The 20987-nt window shown below is 47.0% G+C and overlaps 8 protein-coding genes across 8 annotated transcripts; 3 read left to right on the forward strand and 5 right to left on the reverse strand.

Annotated features, from left to right (window-relative positions):
* Positions 1-369: 369 nt before the first annotated feature.
* Positions 370-2972, forward strand: FSUBG_10624 (uncharacterized protein; the record flags this gene model as incomplete). Its single annotated transcript, XM_036675220.1, has 6 exons — positions 370-601; positions 653-848; positions 896-977; positions 1026-1177; positions 1230-1610; positions 1712-2972. 6 exons carry the CDS (start codon positions 370-372, stop codon positions 2970-2972), a joined length of 2304 nt encoding a protein of 767 aa, XP_036533915.1.
* A 311-nt stretch (positions 2973-3283) lies between these two features.
* Positions 3284-6542, reverse strand: FSUBG_10625 (1-phosphatidylinositol-4 5-bisphosphate phosphodiesterase 1; the record flags this gene model as incomplete). The annotated part of the gene is made up of 2 exons (XM_036675221.1): positions 3284-3288; positions 3332-6542. The coding sequence occupies 2 exons, from the start codon at positions 6540-6542 to the stop codon at positions 3284-3286; spliced, it is 3216 nt and encodes a 1071-aa protein (XP_036533916.1).
* A 1013-nt stretch (positions 6543-7555) lies between these two features.
* On the reverse strand, positions 7556-8674 carry FSUBG_10626 (stress response rds1p; the record flags this gene model as incomplete). Its single annotated transcript, XM_036675222.1, has 2 exons — positions 7556-8308; positions 8378-8674. 2 exons carry the CDS (start codon positions 8672-8674, stop codon positions 7556-7558), a joined length of 1050 nt encoding a protein of 349 aa, XP_036533917.1.
* A 1911-nt stretch (positions 8675-10585) lies between these two features.
* FSUBG_10627 (lipase (lipP)) lies at positions 10586-11631 on the forward strand (the record flags this gene model as incomplete). The annotated part of the gene is made up of 3 exons (XM_036675223.1): positions 10586-10851; positions 10898-11103; positions 11153-11631. The coding sequence occupies 3 exons, from the start codon at positions 10586-10588 to the stop codon at positions 11629-11631; spliced, it is 951 nt and encodes a 316-aa protein (XP_036533918.1).
* Positions 11632-13608: 1977 nt separating this feature from the next.
* On the forward strand, positions 13609-15950 carry FSUBG_10628 (tyrosinase precursor (monophenol monooxygenase); the record flags this gene model as incomplete). The annotated part of the gene is made up of 8 exons (XM_036675224.1): positions 13609-13864; positions 13914-13930; positions 13985-14029; positions 14081-14452; positions 14508-14833; positions 14887-15378; positions 15430-15724; positions 15792-15950. 8 exons carry the CDS (start codon positions 13609-13611, stop codon positions 15948-15950), a joined length of 1962 nt encoding a protein of 653 aa, XP_036533919.1.
* A 479-nt stretch (positions 15951-16429) lies between these two features.
* Positions 16430-17766, reverse strand: FSUBG_10629 (uncharacterized protein; the record flags this gene model as incomplete). The annotated part of the gene is made up of 3 exons (XM_036675225.1): positions 16430-16915; positions 16982-16997; positions 17396-17766. The coding sequence occupies 3 exons, from the start codon at positions 17764-17766 to the stop codon at positions 16430-16432; spliced, it is 873 nt and encodes a 290-aa protein (XP_036533920.1).
* Positions 17767-18370: 604 nt separating this feature from the next.
* Positions 18371-18691, reverse strand: FSUBG_10630 (uncharacterized protein; the record flags this gene model as incomplete). The annotated part of the gene is made up of 1 exon (XM_036675227.1): positions 18371-18691. One exon carries the CDS (start codon positions 18689-18691, stop codon positions 18371-18373), a length of 321 nt encoding a protein of 106 aa, XP_036533921.1.
* Positions 18692-19541: 850 nt separating this feature from the next.
* FSUBG_10631 (uncharacterized protein) lies at positions 19542-19865 on the reverse strand (the record flags this gene model as incomplete). The annotated part of the gene is made up of 1 exon (XM_036675228.1): positions 19542-19865. One exon carries the CDS (start codon positions 19863-19865, stop codon positions 19542-19544), a length of 324 nt encoding a protein of 107 aa, XP_036533922.1.
* Positions 19866-20987: the final 1122 nt, after the last annotated feature.

Consider the following 20987-nt stretch of genomic DNA (forward strand, 5'->3'; position numbering starts at 1 on the left):
TGGGCCGAGCCTAGCCTCCGATAGAGCTCAGCTGGCAAAGAGTCAGCCACAAGGTAATAGTTTGGTAATCGCCGACTGGTGAGTGGCCACAAAAGTTACGCCGAGGCGCTGTCTGTGAACTGGTGTTCTAAAATGGAATGCCGTATGCACCTGGAAGAATGTGATGAAGATTGGGCCGTGTCTGCAGTGAGACAACGGTGGGAAGGACTTCTTGTAGAGTCTCATTGCCATGCTTGCTATACACAGAGACAATTATTCCTGTTCGTGGGATTTCCCCATCAGTTCCTCAGCATATATTTCCCTCCCGTTTATGTCCTCCCTTTCTACATCTACCAAATCCAACGCTTTTCCCACAACGCGAGAGTAGCCATGACAGATCCTAAGCGCGGTAACTACGAGGACATCAACCAGAAATTATGGTACCGAAGGTTCATACGGGGTATCAATCCTGCTACAAAAGAGCCATACCCTGACAAGGACTCTCCGGCCACTGAAGACCAGCTCAAGAATGACTTCGTGGACTACTGGGGCAAACGCTTGCAGTCCGATATTGCCTTTCGCAAGCACAATACTTACAATGAGCTGATGACACAGTTTTGGGGTTTGTAAATGCCCATGAGCTCCTTGAAAACACGTTGTTGACGCTGTACAGAGGATCCCGATATTGTTTTGCAGACATATGCTGTTGCAGATGGTCAAACTGTCCCACGAGACAAGCAGAAGGACTGGTTTCGCTCCGACCTGCGCTTCATCTCTGTCATCTTCCCCGCCGATGCAAAGCACAGCAGAAAGTCCAAGGCACCTATTGCATCCGTGGGATGGGCGCCATGGTTTGTCCTAATCGCAGCGTAAGTCCCAAATTCTAACCTGATACCGAATGTTAACAGGCTTACAGATCATCCGCCATCCACTCTGAGAAGGACATCCTCCACATCATGAGTTGGTCTGTTGACGATGGCCAATTCAGATACTATGCCGTAAGTAGTCTTTCCTGACAAAGAAAAATAGTTCGCTGAATGCTTTAGCGTGACCTCATTATGAATGATGAGGCAACAGGTCAGCACGGCTGGGTATATCTCTGCTCTTCAATGGATGCATTCGATGCTCCCGGCAAGGCTTACCTTGGTCCTCTGAACGGTCATGTAAACGGAGGCATAGTCATGAAAGAAATTCACAAGTGGGTGTTCACCACACAACCTCACAGAATGGACTAACTCACGCTTTCATAGACCATGGATGCATTGGCTCGTGGGCGGTCGAGGTGTGACGGATCTTCTCAGCCTTGAGCTTGCTAAAGAGCTCATGGAGGTCCCCTGGCTTACCCATCCTGGCCTTCCTCCGCTTTATGGTGCAAGTGTGGGGTCTGGCGAGACTTTCGAGAGAATCGTTCTTGACTCTGTCAGAGTCTGGTTTGCCAGTCGGTGCCGCAAGGACTTCATGACTGCCAAAGGAGAGACAGAGAAGTGCCCCCGCAACATCCAGCGTTGGGCAGCTCACTTTTTCCTTACCACTAACATCAACATCGCTGCCACTTCCAACATTGCTGATTATGTCCATAAAGCCAATATTGTGCCTTCCGATCACTTCTTCAACTATGAAATGCTCAGAGGGTACGGGGATCTTTTGGTAAGTTCTGGAATTCTTTTTACCTTCTTTCCAGGGGAGAAAGCAACTGTGAGACAATCAGAAGCTAAAAATGAAAGCCCAACAGAAACATGCACGACAAAAAGTGGCTGGCGGCTCATATCCTTGAAGAACCACCAGCTGCGTTGACAGAATGGAACAAAGGTCAGTTTGGAGAAGCCGAGCATCTGTACTACACCCAGGAAAAGTGGTTCAAATCATACTCTATCGGTTCCTTTAGGTACGATGCATTAACATATCTCTGGGCGTCGCGTGAGCTGAAACTCTGCACCCTACAAGAGGTGGTAAACGCAAAAGATGCACAACTCATCGTCCCCGCAAAGACCCTTGCAGGTGGCATCTTCATGGGGACCCTCGAGAATGGCAGACAGAACATTGACGGGGGACACGAGGTGAACTTTGCCGTTCAGCAATGGGGTGAGGGTGACAACCCTTGGGTCATCCTTCAAAGCTCTGTTGATGATGCCCACGGTGTTTGGACAGCTCAGAAAATGTTCTTGGGAGACGACAGGAATGCGGCACGGTGCCAACTCTTCTCGGAAAAGACCTTCAATGCTCTTCAAATGGTCGACTTTTGGAACCCGATCTACTCTTGGCGACGTCTAAAGTTGATGCAGTACATCCCTGTGGCGGCCGAGCTCGTGGAGACTCCTACCAAGGACCCAGTCAGCGGTGAAGACGTCTACACGTATGATCTCGAGAAGAACTTCATTGACGCGGTCAGGAAGAGGGTAAGTGGACTAGGCGAGCTGAAGAACTTGAAGGAGGAATGGCCAGAGGCTGAGTTTCTTCTGAACTTGGAGAAGCCACTCATCGAGCATCAGATTCGCATTAAAGCCTATACCAGCAGCGCTGCCGATAATCTCGGGGATTCGGCCGGGATTCTCAATTATCTCAAGCTCGCCGAGTCGCGACGCCGCATGTTCCGTCCCATGCCGATGAACTTCTTTGGAAGCAACATTCCATACTGTCTTGCCATGCCAACAGATCATCCATGGCTAGAGATGACTGAAGAAGCTACTGTGCAAAACATCCCCGACAGAGGCCGCGAGGTGCTTAAGGGCTGGTTGCAAACGCTGGCTGGTGCCGATCCCAAAGTTATTCCCCACTACAAAGAGCTACATGAGATCAATGATATGATCAAGGATAACGTCAAACATGGTGAGGTGGGATTGCCGGTTAGCTTATTGCCAAAGCCGTCGACGATGAGAATGGCTTGTCAGCGCTTTATCGCAGTGACGAACCCCGAGACTTCGGAGAGGCCTCATAGCTGTCCGTTCCTAGCAGGGGAGCATCTGGCTTCGGCCCATACAGCGGTTGAGGCCTGAGATTTGTAGGCTTGTAATAGTTGCAATCACTCTTTCAGTCCAATTAACTAAGTTCATTCCATCCCAGGGTCCAGGCCCGCAATCATAGATCTCAGTGAAATAGTTCTTCTGTAATCTAAGCCAGCGTCTCATACAGTAGGTACTGCAATCAGTAGTAACATAATGTTGGACACGAGAGTCGCAGTAATTTTCCAATTCTTACATCACCCTAGGGTTCACATATACGTAATTGCATGTACGTGATCGGAATGTGTGCTATTATCGTTCTAACTTGAAATCATGATGCATCGTCTCTATCGCTTATATCAACTTTACACTAATTTTACATAGCAAACGCCCGTCATGGTTCGACGACTCACCCAGTGGTAGATATCTATAGCCCTCCTTCAGATTGTCGATCTTGGCAATGCCTGAAGCCATCGACATCGAGCGGCCGTTCGACATTGTCTTGACTGACCATTCCAGAAACGTGAGGTGAGGGTAATTCGTCTCGGTCGACATCTCCAAGTTCTCATCAAACACCACATCTGACTCTTGCAAAGGCACAGATGTACTCCGGGCTTTTTGGCTCATGGTATCGGGTGTCAATAGCTTCATCTTGACATAGACCGGGCCGTTGCCTGACGATACCTTGAGGCCCCACGCCATAAGAACGTCAACTTGGAGTCGTATTAGTGTTGGTCGCGGCAGAGCCTTTAACAAATATCCTGAGCTTCCACGAAACATTGCCTCATTAAGACTCATGTAAAAGTCATTGGTCTGGAAGTTGAGAGCTGCCATCTGAACGCCATGTTTCCAACATTGCAGAGGGTTGAAGTTGGATGAGTCGACCCTGTTCGGATCTGGATATACGCGAACAAGATGATGTGTTCCCGATAACTTGAGCGAACCGTTGTCTTTGGTGCGTTTCTTGAAGTTTCCTTCAGAGACAGAGTAGATGAAATTCCTATGCGAATCGAAATCTGCGTCTTTTGGTAGCCGTCTGCTCGCTCCATATACTGCAAGAGTCTGTAGTAAATCGCATGGCAGATCCTCATAGTCGCCGTTCTCTACATCTTCCATAACACCGTCCAAGTTCAGGTACTCAGGTGCAAGAGGATCCTGAAGCGGCTGTGGATCTCGAGCAACTTTAACTTTCAGAAGGATCTTTCCGCGGAGCTGGTTCGGTGATGGGAGTTTCTGTGCATAGGCATCAATGGGCTCCACTACCAAGCTTGACCTGAATATCTCAAGCATGGTACGTGCCATGATATCCCTCTGCACTGGGTTACAGTGTACTTCTAAAGATAGCCACAAAGGTAAGTCAGAAGAAAAGAAGGCATAATTGTTGATAGTTTCGATCACGGATCGGAAGCTGATAGAAGTTGTCAAACTGTATCCGTGCTTGACGATCGGCTGCCCGTCACGTCCATCCCAGCAATCGATCTCCACGGATCGACAACCTTGTGAAAGCGTAGCGATGTAGCCTTTAAGCTTGGAGCGGGCGGCGACTTGGCGGCCTCGGAGATAGGTGTTATGGGAAGATGAGATGAAGTATTCGTTGATAGGACGGTCGAGGTCATGGCGTACAGGGGTGCTGCTGATAGCTGAGTTTTCTTTTGAGAATAGGTGAGATACTAAATCGACAACTGATATGTCTGCAATGGGTGTGATTTCCTCCTTGGAGCTTTTCAAATCGATCAGCGTAATGGAGGAGTCGCTGAAGACTGTCGGGTTCTTCTCGAATTCGGCTCCCTTATCTCTACCTTTGAGCTCACCCAAAAACTCTGCTAGTGCTTTCTGGGATCTTGGACCGATCTGTGGATTGTTTGTTTCGCGCTTCAAGATCATCTCCAACAGAAGCTGATTGAAGTCTGGTGAGGACACTCGAGTATGACTGTTCAAATCGCCATTCTTGGCTGACTCCGACTTTTGTAGCCCTTCAATATCTGTTCGGGCACGCTCAAGAAGCCTAGCGACTTGCCGTGAAGGCCCTCTTTCGGCGTCCGACATTGTGACGGCCCTGCCGTACATGATAAGATGCGCCATATCGAGAACCGTAGGCAGAAGGAAGATGCATGTGAGTACGGTTACATGCCCGCAAAGAATGATATAGGCAACAAGCATCCTGCCTGAATGACTAGCGAGCCCAGGAACAAAACCAATGTGAAGTGCAAACAAGGCCAGCCTCGAGACTGAGAGAACGCCTGTAAGTGAGACGAAGCATGCAAATCTTGTCCAGAACGCCATCAATAGCAATTGAACAAGCTCGCATCCTAACAGAACACCAAGCTGGACAGAGGTGTACGTTTGCAATCCGCCAATGACACTTCCTCGGAGGAACATCAAAGAGAACAAGACCAAAGCGTAGTATTGTCGCCCAGATTCTGGATCTTTGTTCAGCCGACCTGGGCTTTGAATGACCAGCGATCCCATCTCAGAGTCCCTTGTCCAACTCCACCAAAAGGCTGCTAATAACACAATCAGAATTATGATCGCCATGGCTGAGTTTCGATATCCAAAGATCTGGTCGTCGAGGAATTGGTAGGTTGCCCATGCACTGATTGGTAGCATGAAACAGCTGAGGAAAAGCCTGACAACAGCCCAATACCGGTCTCTGAGCTGCGCTCCAATAATTGTCCAGGCAGGCTTTGAGGGTGAGTCGCGGCTGTTCAGCCTGAAAATGATGTATGATGATAAGTAGAGAAAGAAAAAGACGATGAGTGATAGGACGAAGGTATTCATCCAACTTTGAGGTTTCACTGGTGAGCCCGTCATCTGGGTAAGTAGTTCCAAGCCTGGAGCTCCTGTGATTGTCCCATTGTGTTCATAAATGCCGTCGTTTACACCGGCTTGCGGATAAGGTGAGGAAGCTTCTACAAGACCGGCCGGAAGCATCAGGGTAGACCAGCTACAGAGGCCGACGAGAGGTTGGAAGAAGCCAGGGTATCGAAGGCTGAGTGCGCCTGAGAAAAACATAAACTGGATGTAAGCTAAGAGATCGATGGCGCGTGTGACACGGGCGTTCTTGGGGCTTAAGGAGCTGGTTAGTGGTTGGGCCGGCCAACATGCTGCGATACAGGTCAAGGCGAAAGTGGCGATGGGGAGCCAGAGACTGAGAAGGCGAATGGGTTCCGGGGCAGCGGGAGTGAGGACTGCTCGAACACAGGACAGTGATTCGTTGTCTTTCGAAGTCATATCCAAGGTTGTTCGGAAGGTATCCAGGAAAGCTGATCGTTGAAAGGAAGATGCAATGATGAAATGAGCTCTCGGGCCGAGCCATTCGGAAGTGTAGCAGGATATGTTGACGATCTCTCCTGAGATTTGTTTAGGGTCGCTCCCGTAGTCGATAACTGTAAATCTCGGTACAACAGCGCCGATATCAATCTCACAGGCATTCCGATCCGCCTGCCCAGCGATAACATCAAACCGCCACTCAAACGCATCCCTCCCCTGCTCAACCGCCGCGCGAAAACTCTCCGGAATGAGCGACTTATTGGTAACCGCATCAGCGCAGTCTTGAAACTGCACATATGCAGCCTGACAGCTTGCTGCCAAGAGCGCGAAAGGAGTGCCTCTTGACAGCTTCATTGCTATCTCGATTCGGCCATGGCGGGATGTGAGAGATCAAATTGGGATGACAGGTGGATCTTTTTCTGCATGCTGGCTTTTCTCCCTCTTTTCTTTTTCCCAGCTGGAGAAGACTAATGACTAATCTCGTGGGGACTATTAATAGATGAAACGGCCAAGAAGTGCCTAGTGGTGTTTATTCTAGGGCGGACATACGAGATGGTCCACTTCGGAACATGCCATTGCTATCCTGGCCGATGTTTGAATGGTACAGTCCGCAGGGGTATCAAATGTGCATTTCCGCGATTATTCAGGTATTTTTTGCCACAACGGAATTACAAATACTAATAAAATATTATACTCAGTATATTAATAGAGATAATTCTGGGCTGATCTACATCTATTTTACAGCAGATTAGCTACTAGTTGAAGTACCTGATTTAACATTTGATACCCCTGGGGGCTGTACTGGAGCTTCAGAAAGTTCTAATTTGGTATTTGAGACCCCTATCAAAGTATGTACTGTCGCATCGAGACGCTCTGTTGTCTCTTTTTCAAGACTAGTCTGAGAACAAAAGATCGCAACTCTCGCGAATCCGAGGACGGGGAACTGAAGTTACCAGGGGTATCCCTGCAGATACTAAAGCGAGCCATACCAAAATCATTTTAGTGGTGCTGTCACTGAACTTGCCATGATGTCATTCATTACCCTGGAGAGTCGGAATTTGTTCATTCACTGTTCCCTTGTCTGTGAGGCAAGCTGTAGATGGTCGATCTCGGGTAGCAAAGTTCCTCTAATAGAGGGAACTTTCGAGGCAGGCCTCCAGAATTTATTTCATCGCTATCGATTTATATCAAATTGGGTAATCTTTGTGTAAATGTTTCGAACACTAATCGTTCAGATCGGTCATCAACTCCAAACGCTTACAACAAAACGAAGCCCCTTCTGATGTTCACGGCGAATATGGTGAGCATCAAGACTGCCATTTGCAAAGCGACAGCTCTACAGACGAAGTTCTGACCTATTGGCCATCTCAAACGATGTCGGCGACTTTGGCTCCAAGCTCGGCTGGCTGCTGAAGAAGAATAGCAGGGCCTGCTAGTACCGTATCCTTTGTCGGTGCTCCAACAGTATCCGTCACAACAGCGATTATGATTCCTCTACTCTCGAAAGCCTCCGGAATCTTCACATCAATTATATTTTTCTGGGGCCAATCTCTCATGTCGATTGGGATCGCTATGATCCACGGTCCGTGAAAAAAGGTCGTGTAGTATTGATGATACTTTTCGAATTTTGGCAATTTGTCGTTATCCGTGAACTTGAAGGTAATGGTGCTTCCAGGTGTGACTGTCTTATGCACAGGGCTTATGTTGAGTGATGGAAGACCTTGACGTGGGTTAGGGTAGATTGGATTCTCTTTGGGGCAGCTCCCTTTAATGACGAAACCATTGGTCAAGTCTAGGATCTGGTTGGCGTATGGGAAGACGGTGTCCGATGGTCCAGAGAAAGGATTAACGTTCCAAATGTCCATCAGAGACCATACTTCGTGTCGTGTTTCGACCGCTGCGATAGCCGTCATGGCGCCTTGTGAGGTTGGAAGCTTGGCCATCTGGACAAGGCCAGTGAGGAAAGTCATACTGGCGATCTCGATGAAAGTGGACAGCACTAAAAATGACTCTGGATCATTGAACGGGTACTGGTACTTGCAAGATCCAGGCTTCAACGACGTGTCCGAAATCTGATCTTGGAAGATACGCAGGTGGCCAGCCTCATTATCACGGATCTCCTGAATCCGATCATAAGTATTGTTATGGTACCCAGCCTCGACGAAAGAGGTCTTGTTAAAGGTTTATACTCCTTGCTGGTAGAATGAAAAAATAGCCCATTCGGCGGAGAGGAGATTTTGCCAGATCATATCATCCACGCCTGGCTTGCCTTTTCTGGTTGGCAGAATTGGATCCGTGACGTTGGCCGGAAATGGCGGCGATTTCCCTCGATACGTACTGTAAAGAGGACTTTCTCCTGGTACAGGGCCGTGGTGGGGGTTTGTGAGCTTCTGAGCTACAGGAGAGGATCTAGGGATTTTCATAGCTGCTCCATCTGCGACATTGGACAACAGGACAACGGCATGTAGGGCTTTCGCCAGAGACATAGTGTTGGATAAAGATGACTGAAAAGTATAAAATGTCCGTGGCGATATCTAGAGAAATTTCAACGTCCAAAGTATGTAGGCATTCCTGATTTATATAGTTGACCATTCCGTGCACTTTTCTGTCTGCTTACCTTGTGCAGTCGAAACTCGCGTCGAAACCTCGTCGAAACATCAGCCCTTTCTCATCTATAACTGATTCTGGTTTAGCTTTAAATCTCAATTAAAGGCAAATATTTTCTGTCTAGTCTTAGCAAAGTAATATAATTCGCTTATCAGCTTACTCAAGATTTCGCTAAATCGTGATTTGCAAGCCTAGAGGAACATGTCAGATATATCAGCCACAATAGAGTTGATTGGGTATATGAGCAAGATATACAAAGCCAAATCACAATCAACTTAGATTTTCGGGAGGATATCTGCATAAAGCCTCAACAAAACAAGTATCCGAATTAAACATGATAATGGGCCACCACAGAGTCTGTACATTGTTCAAACCCCCTCCACACAGGTGTACCTGCCAGCTAACTTACGTGGCACCGTAGGATATCCCGATGGGGCTCAACGTTGAGTGGTGGCGCTGGAAGTCGTAATGTAACTTTGGACACTCATCACGCGCCGAAATGTGATATAGAAGGCTCGACAATCCCCAACATACCTACCCCTTCATTATCTTCCCTTCAATTTCACCAATTTAGAGACTTAACTGTGTCGTCAAGAACTTATCTCTCAATTACTTGCCTTCAGGTAAGAGTTTCTCCCTGCTGATACGGATAGTACCTTGATATTTTAAAGCTTTTATAACCACCATGCACGACACTCGGATCTTGCAGCCACACATGGCGGATCTCATGCGGCACTATTAGCTGTTGAGATATTTTCTAGTGGCAGCATAATAATGATTTGAATGATGGGCAATTGCCGCATCGTTTGATGTAGCTTGGGCGGGTCACTGGATGTATCATTTCAAAGGCCAGCTCCATGACCTCTAACCTTTACCTTTGGCCGTAGCCACAATACGAGTCTATTATGCTAATGGAAACCAATCGTTGTGTTAATTTGATAAATCCTATGATCGTACATGCCATAGTTGAGGTATGTTAAACCTCAGTGACTCCCGACAAGACGAGTGACCCCTCATGCAGTCAGCTTACGTAGTGGCCAAATCCATGAGCAGAGACATGGCTGACTTGCTCCAGATAACTATGGGGTTTCATTAATCCGAGTATTCAAGGTTCAGGTCGTTAGTTTAAGTATTGAATTACGATACATCACGGAGGTTGCGCCCACTGCCCTTTGGTTCTAAGCGTTTGTTAATACTAAGTGGCCTTCTATACAATGATAAGAGAACGTAGGTGTCGATTAAGCCTTCAAGCTAAATCAAAACACAAGTTCGTTAGTCGGCCTGAACTCGATTGTTAACGAATGACTTCAACATTGGCTCCTTGGGCGGAGCTAGGCGATTGCAGCACGGATGATACCCCTGGAACCTTGATCTATGTTGGTGCAAAGACCTTCTTATCTGAAGTCGATCGATTCGTTCTACACTCCCTTACCTGATATGCTGCACTAGTCGCACGTAATTCTCGTTTAACAGTTTCTGCTGATAGCCTCTCTCTTTTAGTTGACATTTTATGCTTTATCAGCACTACTTGTCCCATATTTCACCCTATGGGAGAGGCACTGGTGCTTAGAAAGCATTTTAGTGATAAGCACTTGCTTACGCATCGTTTGGTGATGGTTAGTGATTTGATGATGGCATCGCATCTGGTGCGGGGCTGTCGACTACGCCGCTGATGTCGTCAACCATCAGGATACAAAGGAACACGAACACCCCAGGAATAGTTGGCTGGTAGTATATTCAATTGACCCTGAAACACCCTGCTTGATCTTTAGCTGTGAAGCAGATTCGATATGGACACTTATCTTGACCCAATCAACCGCAAGTTTGCGGATGCGGCTGCTGAAGGTCCACCACTGTACACTAAGACGTATCAGGAAGCGCGCGACATTCTGGAAGGCATCCAGAGCTACAAGACCGCGTCGGACATCAAGACTGAGGAGATCAAAGTCCCAGTCAATGGCGAAGATGTCACCACCGTCATTTTCCGACCTGCTAGCGCTCAGGGCACGCTGAACATGATCTTTTACACGCATGGTGGCGGATGGATTCTCGGAAGGTCAGTCAGTTATCGGCGATTCGTAAATACGTGCTGACAGGTGCAGCCCTACGGCGCATGGTGCATTGATGGAAGACTTTGCACGCCAAACTGGTGCCGCTGTTGTCTTTCCCTACTACACTCCGGCTCCCGAAGCTCAGTATCCAGTTCAGTTTAAGCAGGTCTACGGTGTGCTCGATCATTTCGTGAACAATGGCGATAAGTACAACCTCAAAGTTGACCGTTTCGGTCTTGCTGGTGACAGCGTAGGAGGTGAAGATTCCCATCTCTATGCCAAGAGTGCTATCTGACCTGTTCCCAGGACATATGGCCATTGCAATGACCCAGCTTGCCCAGATCCGCCACCTCCCCTCCAAGATTGGCCAGATCGTATTGCTATACCCCGTGACAGACACTTACAGCAAGTCTGCAACTTACAAGACATACAAAGACGGACCCTATCTCTCCGAAAAGACTATGGACTGGATGATCCCGGCCTTTCTCCCCAATGAAGAAGACAGGAAGCTCCCATTGACCTCACCCCTTCAGTACGCCCCAGATGAGGTTCTCGCCAAGTTTCCGCCTACTACTGTCTTCCTGTCCGGCGCGGACCCGTTGATTGGGGAAGGCGAAGCTTTTGGCCATCGCTTGCAGCAGCTCGGGGTTGATGCGGCAGTTATCAAGGCGGATGGACAGGTTCACGATTTTGCGATGTTGGCACCTATTCGTGTCTCTCCCACTGCCCGAGCTGTGGTTGAGCTTGCGGCTTCAAAGTTGCTGAAAGCATTCGCCGCAAACTGAAAGGATCAGAGATTTCCCTAAAGTAGTTTCATAGAGACATATTATCATTGGAAAAGAACAGTGTTGACGGATTCATCTCGATACATTGAGATCAAAGTTCACTTAATTGACAAAGTTGTATAAGAATGCTCCATTACCATTTCAACCTGTCCTCAGGGTGCAAGGAGACTTCTGACGTTAATTTAGGGTGCTAAAATACTCAGTCTAAAATCCTTTGATTCTATACTAAATTATGCTAAGTTTACCTAAGGTTTTTTGTCACCTAGGATAGAGGTCCTAAGTTTTATTGCATCCTCTTACCTGTATAGAATTACGAAAAGAGTTGAATGGCTCGGCCCACTTTTTAGTATTCCAATTACGGTCCACGACTGAAACATTGGTGATACCCCGCTCGCAGTCCAATCTAGACTTGCGATCAAGACTTGGTTTTGTTTTACCCGTACGTCTGACTATTGATGCAGGTTGTCAATACCAACGCCGATAGGTCAAGGAACGCCGCCATTAAAGTTGCCAAGGCTGTCGGCTATATGATTACAATCTTCCAATTCGTCGAAGAGTGTGATAATATCGATATAGACTTTGCTACGCGCTCACCGCTCCAAAGATGCATGGCCATTTCAATAGCCTGTGTGAAAAAGCCATCACGAAGTGACAACCTGTGCATTATCTCACTGCATATCAGCCAGCCTCAATAAGGCCAGACCTCACGATATGGAACTCACACATGCGCTATCACATACTCCGGGACATCTTTTCCGCCATGGTAACCCAAGCATGACCTGACACAATGTTCAGTTTGTTGAGTTAGACTTCTAACCTCATGCTATAGATCTACTAAATCCTCTGACTTAGGTAGCCATACCCCGAAATCCTCTATCTCACCTCTTACCAACCGCAGTCAGTTGCCCTTCAGCAAAGTGGAAGAAGTTCTTGTTTGTTGCAAACCCATACCTAGAGTCCCGAATACAAGTTTCTCACTGTTCAAACTTCTACTTACAGCTGATTTGGCTTTGTTCGCCCAGCCAGCCACAGATGAGGTCTTAGTACGTAATTCCGTCTATGCTCGGGTGCTCTAGGCATAGTATCGGGGCTCATGAGCAGTCTCACTATTTTCAGCCGCATTTGCTTGCCATATTTGATAAGACGCCGAGACAGGGCTTGCTTTAAGCACAAAGCATAAGCGAGGATGGTGCTTGACTACTGGCCGTATCCAAAACACTATTTATCACATTCCAATAACTTTGCCGCCAAGATTTTGCATAACGATATGGATCAAGTTGAATGGACTTGGCGAAGGGCAAGAAAGCGGGGGTGGCGTTTAGCTGAAAACTGAACCAAGACAGTCACTGATTGCAACCATAACATGGTATTTGGAGTCTCTAGATGTCTCTACTGTGCTACGGGTAGTGTTTAGGTGAGTAATATCACTGGAAATGTAACTTGTCGTCGAGGCAAGACCTATCATACCAGCCAAGCTCACCAAAGGACAACATTTGATCACGCGGCTCAGCCACTTCGTCCAGCGACATGCATGGGAGGGCCTGCAGAAATGGGTTACGATTCATAGTTTCAATTCTGGAGAAGTGATGCTCAGAAATGAGAGTCAATCGCTGGGGTTCAGGGTTCAGCTGGCATTAGCAAACGCCTCCTGGGCTCTAGGCCTTCGCGTGATACCAAAAACAGCCCGTTGCATATCCCAAGTGGGTCCACCGATAGGTTACTGTCACGAAAATGCGAATGTCTGTGCTTTGAAGTAAGCTGGCCGGGGAGGACGGAATCTGTTAGAGGAAGTCAAAGTGAGTTCACACAAGCGCTCATATTTCACGCAGTGCTAAGCGAGTAGCGGAACCTCGACCTATCCAAAACAGTTCGTATGGTCAGAGAGTCTATAAAAGGGTGCTTCCATCTCCCGCTGACGGTAGAAACTCAAGCAACTACATCAAGATATCATCGGCAAGCCCCAAATCTTCAACAACCATGAGCAACACCACCATGGATCAGCTGGAAAAGGCCCATAAGGCGGGTGTCGTACTCGGCCTCGCTGGCTTCGGCACAGAGCAGCGCCTTGACATCGACGTCATGCTGACCGAGCAACCCGATACCTTCAATCTTTACCTCATCGCCTTGATGGAACTCCAAGGAATGAAGGATCTGCCTTGGCCGACTCCTGACGGTTATTCCTTCCAAGATGGGTCCCAGGCGGACTTGAAAATGTCCTGGTTCCAACTCACTGGTTGATAACCCCCCCAGTCCATACAAAAAGCTATAGCTAACCAGTATAGGCATTCATGGACAACCCGTGAGTTTATGGGATGGTGAGGGACCGCGGGGATACTATTGTACCCATAGTAAGCCGCACTTCGGAACCTGGCACCGTCCGTACCTGGCAATGATGGAGGTAAGACAAAATGCATGTGAAGCCTCAGCTTTCACTAATTGCCGCAAATAGCAAACCTTGTTTCGTCAGGTAGCCAACGTCGCGAAGCGGTTCTCTGAGTCGAACATTCCTGACGAACAGAAAAAGAAATATCTTGCTGCTGCTGAACAGTTCCGTCTCCCGTACTGGGACTACTTTCGCCCCCGAGCGTACAGCAAAACTACCTTCCCAGGAGTCACTAACCCCCGAAAAGGCACGACAACAGCTCCCTATGACTGGGGTGCTCCGCAAATCTTCACACTACGCGAGGTCATGGTCAGGCGTCTTCCAGATAACAAACTTGTTCCTATGAAAAACCCTTTCTTCCAGTTCGAGTTCAGCGATGAACAACTCAGCAAGATTAGACTTGATCAGGATCTGCGTAGAAGGATCAAGCCACAATTCGTGAGTATCAATTTGTCCTTGAAAGAATCCATTGTTACTCATAAATCGTTCACAGGACAACATCCTACAGACAATTCGACACGGAGGATCTGATGCAGACGCCATGGAACGCATGAATGTGCAGCTGAATCAAGACCGCGAAGGCCGGATTCGCTTATGCCTCGCTTTGATGGAAGACGAGGTTTACAGAAACTTCAGAACGTTTTCAACCAACGCCGTCTTGTCGAAGCCTGGTGAGAGACCCATAGCAATGCTAGAAGAAGCTTCCGGATCCATCGAAGATTTTCACGGTGCTTATCATGTCACAATCGGCAATCCCGACGGACACATGGGTTCCATCGCCACGGCGGCTTTTGACCCGATCTTCTGGATGCATCATTGGTAAGTCTGGCTGGAACAAAGCCTTGTATCCAGTGGCTGACGATCGAGCACAGCCAAATTGATAGACTGTTCGCGATCTGGCAGGCTGCCAATGGTGATGAGCACTGGTTCAATGAGCTTCCAAAGGACAAGCAGGGACTGGCCACAATCGACCTGACGCCGTTCCGCAAATCGGTTTCGGAGAACAATGAAAAGAAGTACTGGACCTCCGACTTGTCTAGGAGGACTACGGATTTCGGATACACATATCCGGACACAGCACGTGGACAGACAGGGGACAATATTCGTAAGGAATTCAGGGAAAAGTATGAATGGAGCCGACGAACCACCGCTAAGCTCGTTTTCGGCACACCCCCGGATGATATGAAGCCTATAGAAGTCGGCGAGGCCCAGGTATTCCAGTACCCGCCTGGCAACTCGTCTGGCGATCTCTTGAGGGGTCCTGGTTTGCCCATACATGAGATGCAACAGCAGACTGTCATGGCCGAAATGCCATCCAACCCGCAGTACGCAGACGATTGGTACATCGACATTGTGGTCGAGAGGTAAGAGTACTCATTCACGCTACCTTGATATTGGCTGATTCACCTTTACAGAATGCTTGCCAATGGGACTTACACCATCTACTACATCATCGGCGAAGTCCAAGGACAGACCGGCCAGGAGTGGTCGAGTCTTCCTGGCTTTGCGGGCCTGTCCCATATCCTAGCCGCGCCTGCCAACGTGTGCGACAACTGCGCCAGCCAGGAAGAGCAAGGACAGCTCGTGACTAGCACAACTGCAATCACTTCGCTGCTCCTTGACTACGTCCAGATCGGTAAGCTGAGCAGCATGGGCGAGGACGACGTGAAGAAGTTCCTCATTGAGAATTTGAAATGGCGAGTTCAGACTGTAAGTTCAATACACTCTGAGATTGAGTCCAGATCATGACTAACTGATCCCTTTTTCCAATGAATAGATCGCTGGTGAGGTCCTTAATCCCAGGGATATGGACAGGGATCACACTTTCAACCTCAGCATCAGTCGTAAGCGAACTCCCGTGCCACGCAGCGCAGGTGATGTGCAATATAAAACTTACCCTGAGGTCATCGAGGCGATCATCAACAACTCTTCTTAGCTATGCGATGGCTTCTAGATAGTGCAGATTATTTCTTCGACGCTAGCCGTTCTTTATTTTCGTATCTATATCGTTGACAATGGAATCTCTTCAGATAATTATTATTACTCATGCTGTGATATGTCTGGTCATCCTTTAGAATAATGTCGCTAAAGCAATGCTACTGTTGGTGGGAATGTTTGGGCATAGCGTGGTCAGGGAATTAGGATCCAGCCTTGTAAGGAGAAAGAGCAAGTTAAAAGAGAGCGATCATTTGAGCTTAATGACATCACTTTACAGATACAAGATCGAATGGCGTCAAATGTGTATGAAACCGATGAGTTGCACTTTGCATACAACAGTAACCTCATACTCTGTTAACAAGATCAACTCAAAATAACACTCTTCTGCTTCTGTAGCAATGTGCAGCAAAGCCAACATTTAGGGAATACCTCGAGTTAGATTATGACTGTAGATTTGAGGCTGTACGTTAAATAATGCTAAGATTGATATGGCCATCGGACTCCTGCTGCGTAGTCGGATATCTGATAGTTAAAAGGGTTTACCTCTCGGTACATGCGCAGTTCACGATCAAGGCGAAACAAGAGCGCAACCCCATCCCTATCATAACGCATATTCTCCGTCAACTCCCCGTCATTATGATCGAAAGCTATTATCCCACAGAGTTCAAAGTACTGAAAAAGGCGGATCCGCTCCAAGACCGACATCAGTTCCGGGAGTGTTGCACGGACAGCTACACAGTCGCGTATCGTGATATAGATCTCAGATCCTCTCCAAACGATGGGTAAGAGGGTGCTGCCGTAATAATCTCGAAGGGGGGCGAATACGCGATCTCGGCGAGCAAGACGTCGTTGCGCTGAGTTCATGGGCTGTCGGGCATGGAACCAGAAGATGATTACCATGTCTCTGTCGTAAACGTGGTGGCCCATCCGGTTCATTTTGTCTGTTGTATGTTTAGCTGTAGCCTAGTTAGAGTATTGTTGTGTACAGTCTGGGTGGAAGACACGAGATGCGTATGCCCTTTTATATACCTGATCGCGTTGGACGCTGATGAGGTTTATTACTATCCTTGAATGACTGATCATGAAGCACTTGATCGGGTCATCTTAATCACATCAAGGACTGATTAAAGTCTGTGACTTCTACACTCATCATGTCGCTCTAGTGATCATTAGTTCAGGGTAAAACTTGATTTTTGTCACTACCAAGGAAGAGACTCTCAAAGCAAACAGTGGGTTGGGTCACTTATGAAGTGATATTGAAGAGGCGAGGTAGCCTTCCCAGAAGAATGTCAATAATCGATTTTGCTAGAAACGCCCGTTTCACCAATCCAGAGGACCACGTCATTCGCAGGCCATATTTTCCGTTCCATCGATTTCCCATTTGCAGCAGGGGTGTTTTTCGCTTCAAAGCTGACATTTTATCAGAAAATTCTTCCTTTATACCTGTGGAACAACTCCAGCGTGTCGCTTCTGTGCTTTGATGATTCCTCCAAACGCTCCGCCGTCTTCTCCAAGACAGTCCACTCGAAAAGTAGAGGTTCTTTGAACCGGCCACCTTGATGAAAAAGCTTGGCTTTTTCCAAGACATTGAGTAGCTCTTGGTAGAGTTGTTTGCCATCGGCATCCAAACATTGGGTTATGACAATAAAGAGCCTCCAATTGTCCACGTCACATTCCACAAGGCGGTCGCCGTACTTCTGTCGGATGGGCTCGAATTGATTGTTGCTAGCGGCGGTTTGGTTCTTTTCTATAGTATCAATCTCGTAGAACTTGAAGGCAACCGTGTACTTCTTTGTGTTGGTGATGGAGGTCATATTTGTCGTTTGCTGCCAGTGGTTGGCTGGGTTCTGCGTTGGTGTTTGTGATAGGAGTTTGTTAGTGGAACAGGACCATGCGTGGTCTGTTTATATGCATGGGTGAGTGCACTTCTCACACTGATAAGGTCTGCTCTTGCGCGTAATGTCGACAATGATCAAGCACTCCGGCAATCGATTGTTGATGAATGGCTGTTGGGAAAGTGAGCTCATCACGATGTCTGCAACCTTAGATTCAGCGCGGAAACTCTTTTTCGATCACGTGCAGAGAGGGAAACTTTGCCGAACCCGATTGAGAGACGAAACTATGGAGATTAAGAGGTAAGAAACATGCGGATAATATATGTACAGCTTTGTCTCGACGGTGAGCATTCTAATCCCTGTTCAATTCTAGGGTTTCTCCCTTGAGGCTTCGTGTGAGGCGAATAAGAACTGCTATCAATTAAAAGGTCTATTTCTTTAGGTGCAGGTACAGTCTCAGTCACGCCCCCATCCATACCCCCCGATATGGAACTGCCAGTCTCTCCTCATTGTCCATCACATCTTGTCCACAATCGCCCTCATACCACCACCGAAAGAGAGCAGTCAGAAGGTAGGAAGTATTTCAGGCTGGCGATGTCGGAAAATCGAAATAATCGCATTTTCCATTGTCTTTTGTTCTGATGCCAAAGACCGCTTGAGCCTCCCAGTCGTCAAAAACTTTCATCTTGTCCAGAATCTTCCATAGCTTCCCCACAGCCTTGTCTGGAGTGCTGAACTCGATATTCAGTATGTATGTGAGCAGTCCCTTGTTGAGATTGACCTCTTGACGGCTATTAGAGCCGTACTTGTGGACGAGGGGTTCATCATTTGGTTCTCGCTGTGGCGCGACGCCAGCTTTTGGCTTGAATTGTGCAGTCATCTGGTGGTACTTTGGCTGGCCCATGTTGAGAAATAATGGTGACGATAGGGAATGAATGATGAAGGAACTTGTGCTTAGGATAGTGTAGTGAGCTTATGTGTGTGTCTGTGTGTGTCTGTGTGTGTTGCTGATTTTGCTGTGAGTTTCGAGGGAAAGCATCCGACCATGGCGCGTTCATATAGGTAGATGAACTCCAGTGCTCTTTCCATGACAGCTCATTCACGTCAAACTCAGCGCAGTGATTTGGGTAAGGACAAGTCATTTACTGCATGTTCAGCAACTAAATGTGAACAGTGATTTGGGTGTTTCTCTCGACACATGGCACAGGAAGTGACTACTCACTGTTCATGAAACCTTTTCTGCAGCGAAGTGACCAGGACCGTATGTTCGGGTGACTATGTCATGAATAACTCACAACAAGCGCTATCTTCATCACTGTTCCCAGGGGACAATTTTAAGGCTCTGCGCTGCGATTCATTGTGCAATAACATCCATGGACCTTCCAGATACCGGTGATAGCCTCATCATTCACAAATCCTTTCCGCTCTCTCGGTCTGACTAGCTAAACCACTTCTCTTGAGATCGCTTGACTTGAATCTTCTCGAACATGTTGACTACGAGTGCACAAGACCTGTAAATGGCAACCACCCATCCCTGACGAGTGGCCATGCACACATAATTCACAGCGGAGCATCGCAATTTGAGGGTTCACAGAAGAATTGTCTTTTTGTTAATTACTGATGAGCTCCTAACTCAGAGTTTCTCTCCTGAGTCCTTGGGGAACCTATCGTCCCTCCAACTCGTCATTTCCCGCATCCCGGTCGCTTCGTCCTCTTCACCAACCCGTTCTTGCAGATGTCCAAATGTGTTATGCCTACTGGCCTGGATAGGGGTCTCCCATGAGATACAAACAGTGACTGTCTGCATGCTGAACCATGATTCTCTCCTCCTCCCAAGTCTTGAAAACTTCAGTCTCCCTGAGCTTAGACCAGAGCTCTTCCTTCATCTGCTCTGCGGTGTCGCAGGTCTTTCTGACCTGGATGGCGAGCTCTTTTTTTTCGACGTGATGATGACAGTCAACTTGGTCCATGCCGTAGTGCTCTTGCAGTGCCTGAAGGAGTATCCTCTTGGGTTGCTTTTTACCCTTCTTCAACTTGAAGTGGACACTGATTGATGTGGTCTGGGTAGCGGCGGACATTTTGGTAGTGGAGATGGTTCTTGGTAAGTGTTTTGTGCGATAAAGTTGATGATCTGTGTGTATGTGTTCGGTTGTGGTTGAGTTGAGGTGCAAAACGTCCGGCCCTCGTTTGTTGATATAGCTAGACGAGTTGCCGTTGTTTGTGACAAACGACGTACTCTAAGACTAGTGATTCAGCCGTCAAGAAGGGAGTGCGATGCGTAGGATGCCCGAGTTGACAGTGCTACTGCCCGGATCTCCTTGATTCACAGCGTTCCGCAACAGCGACACATTGATCCAGAACCGCATCAACAGGAGTCGAGGACCACTTCTGATCTCGCTCAATGATCTCGACCCAAAGGTAAGATGCATCATGTTCACCCACAACGGTTGTGGGCGAGATGTATTACGGACAGCTTGTTTCAGTAGAGAGAACTCAGTTCAACGACAACGCCAATAGTATTGACTTCTATCAACTTTACTTTTGAATCTCGTCTTGTACTACGCCTTAGGTTACTCTATGCCCTTGGCGAATAGACTGCGAGCTCCGATCTATTGTATTAAAATAACTTTATTATGACTAATCTTTCGCCACCTTATAACTCAATATTCCCTAACCTTAATTTAAACTTTCCTCTAATAACACAGCTACTATATATATATTTTCCTTTAAACCTTTGCCAGTCCTTTTAACCTTTTCTCCTTTATAGCTAACTATATAGCTACTATAAATATATTTTCTTTAAAACCTTTAACTTTTTAACTTATATAGCTAGTTTATTTAACCTTTTTTTAATATTTAGCTTTTTTCCTTTAAGTTACTAAGTAACTTATATTTACCTTAAAGCTATAGCTATAAAGTATAAAGTAATACTAACTAAGCCTAATTTACTCTTAACCTCCTAATATAATATATCTATTTAAAATACCTTCCTTAGGTAAGCTTTCTAAGCTTTTTTCTCTTTTTTAAAATAATTTCCTTTATTTATAAAGAAATATAAAAAAAATCTATAGTACTACTAAGGGCATTATTACTAAGAAAAGCAAGCTAGGTAATAGTAAGCTTATTAAGCTTATTAATAATAATTAGGTAATTTATAGTAATATAATATTTTTTTAGAAGATAATAGCTTTTATTATTAA

This window comes from Fusarium subglutinans (genome assembly GCF_013396075.1).
Source record: "Fusarium subglutinans strain NRRL 66333 chromosome Unknown NRRL66333_c0000186, whole genome shotgun sequence".
In the NCBI taxonomy this organism is placed as follows: Eukaryota; Fungi; Ascomycota; class Sordariomycetes; order Hypocreales; family Nectriaceae; genus Fusarium; species Fusarium subglutinans.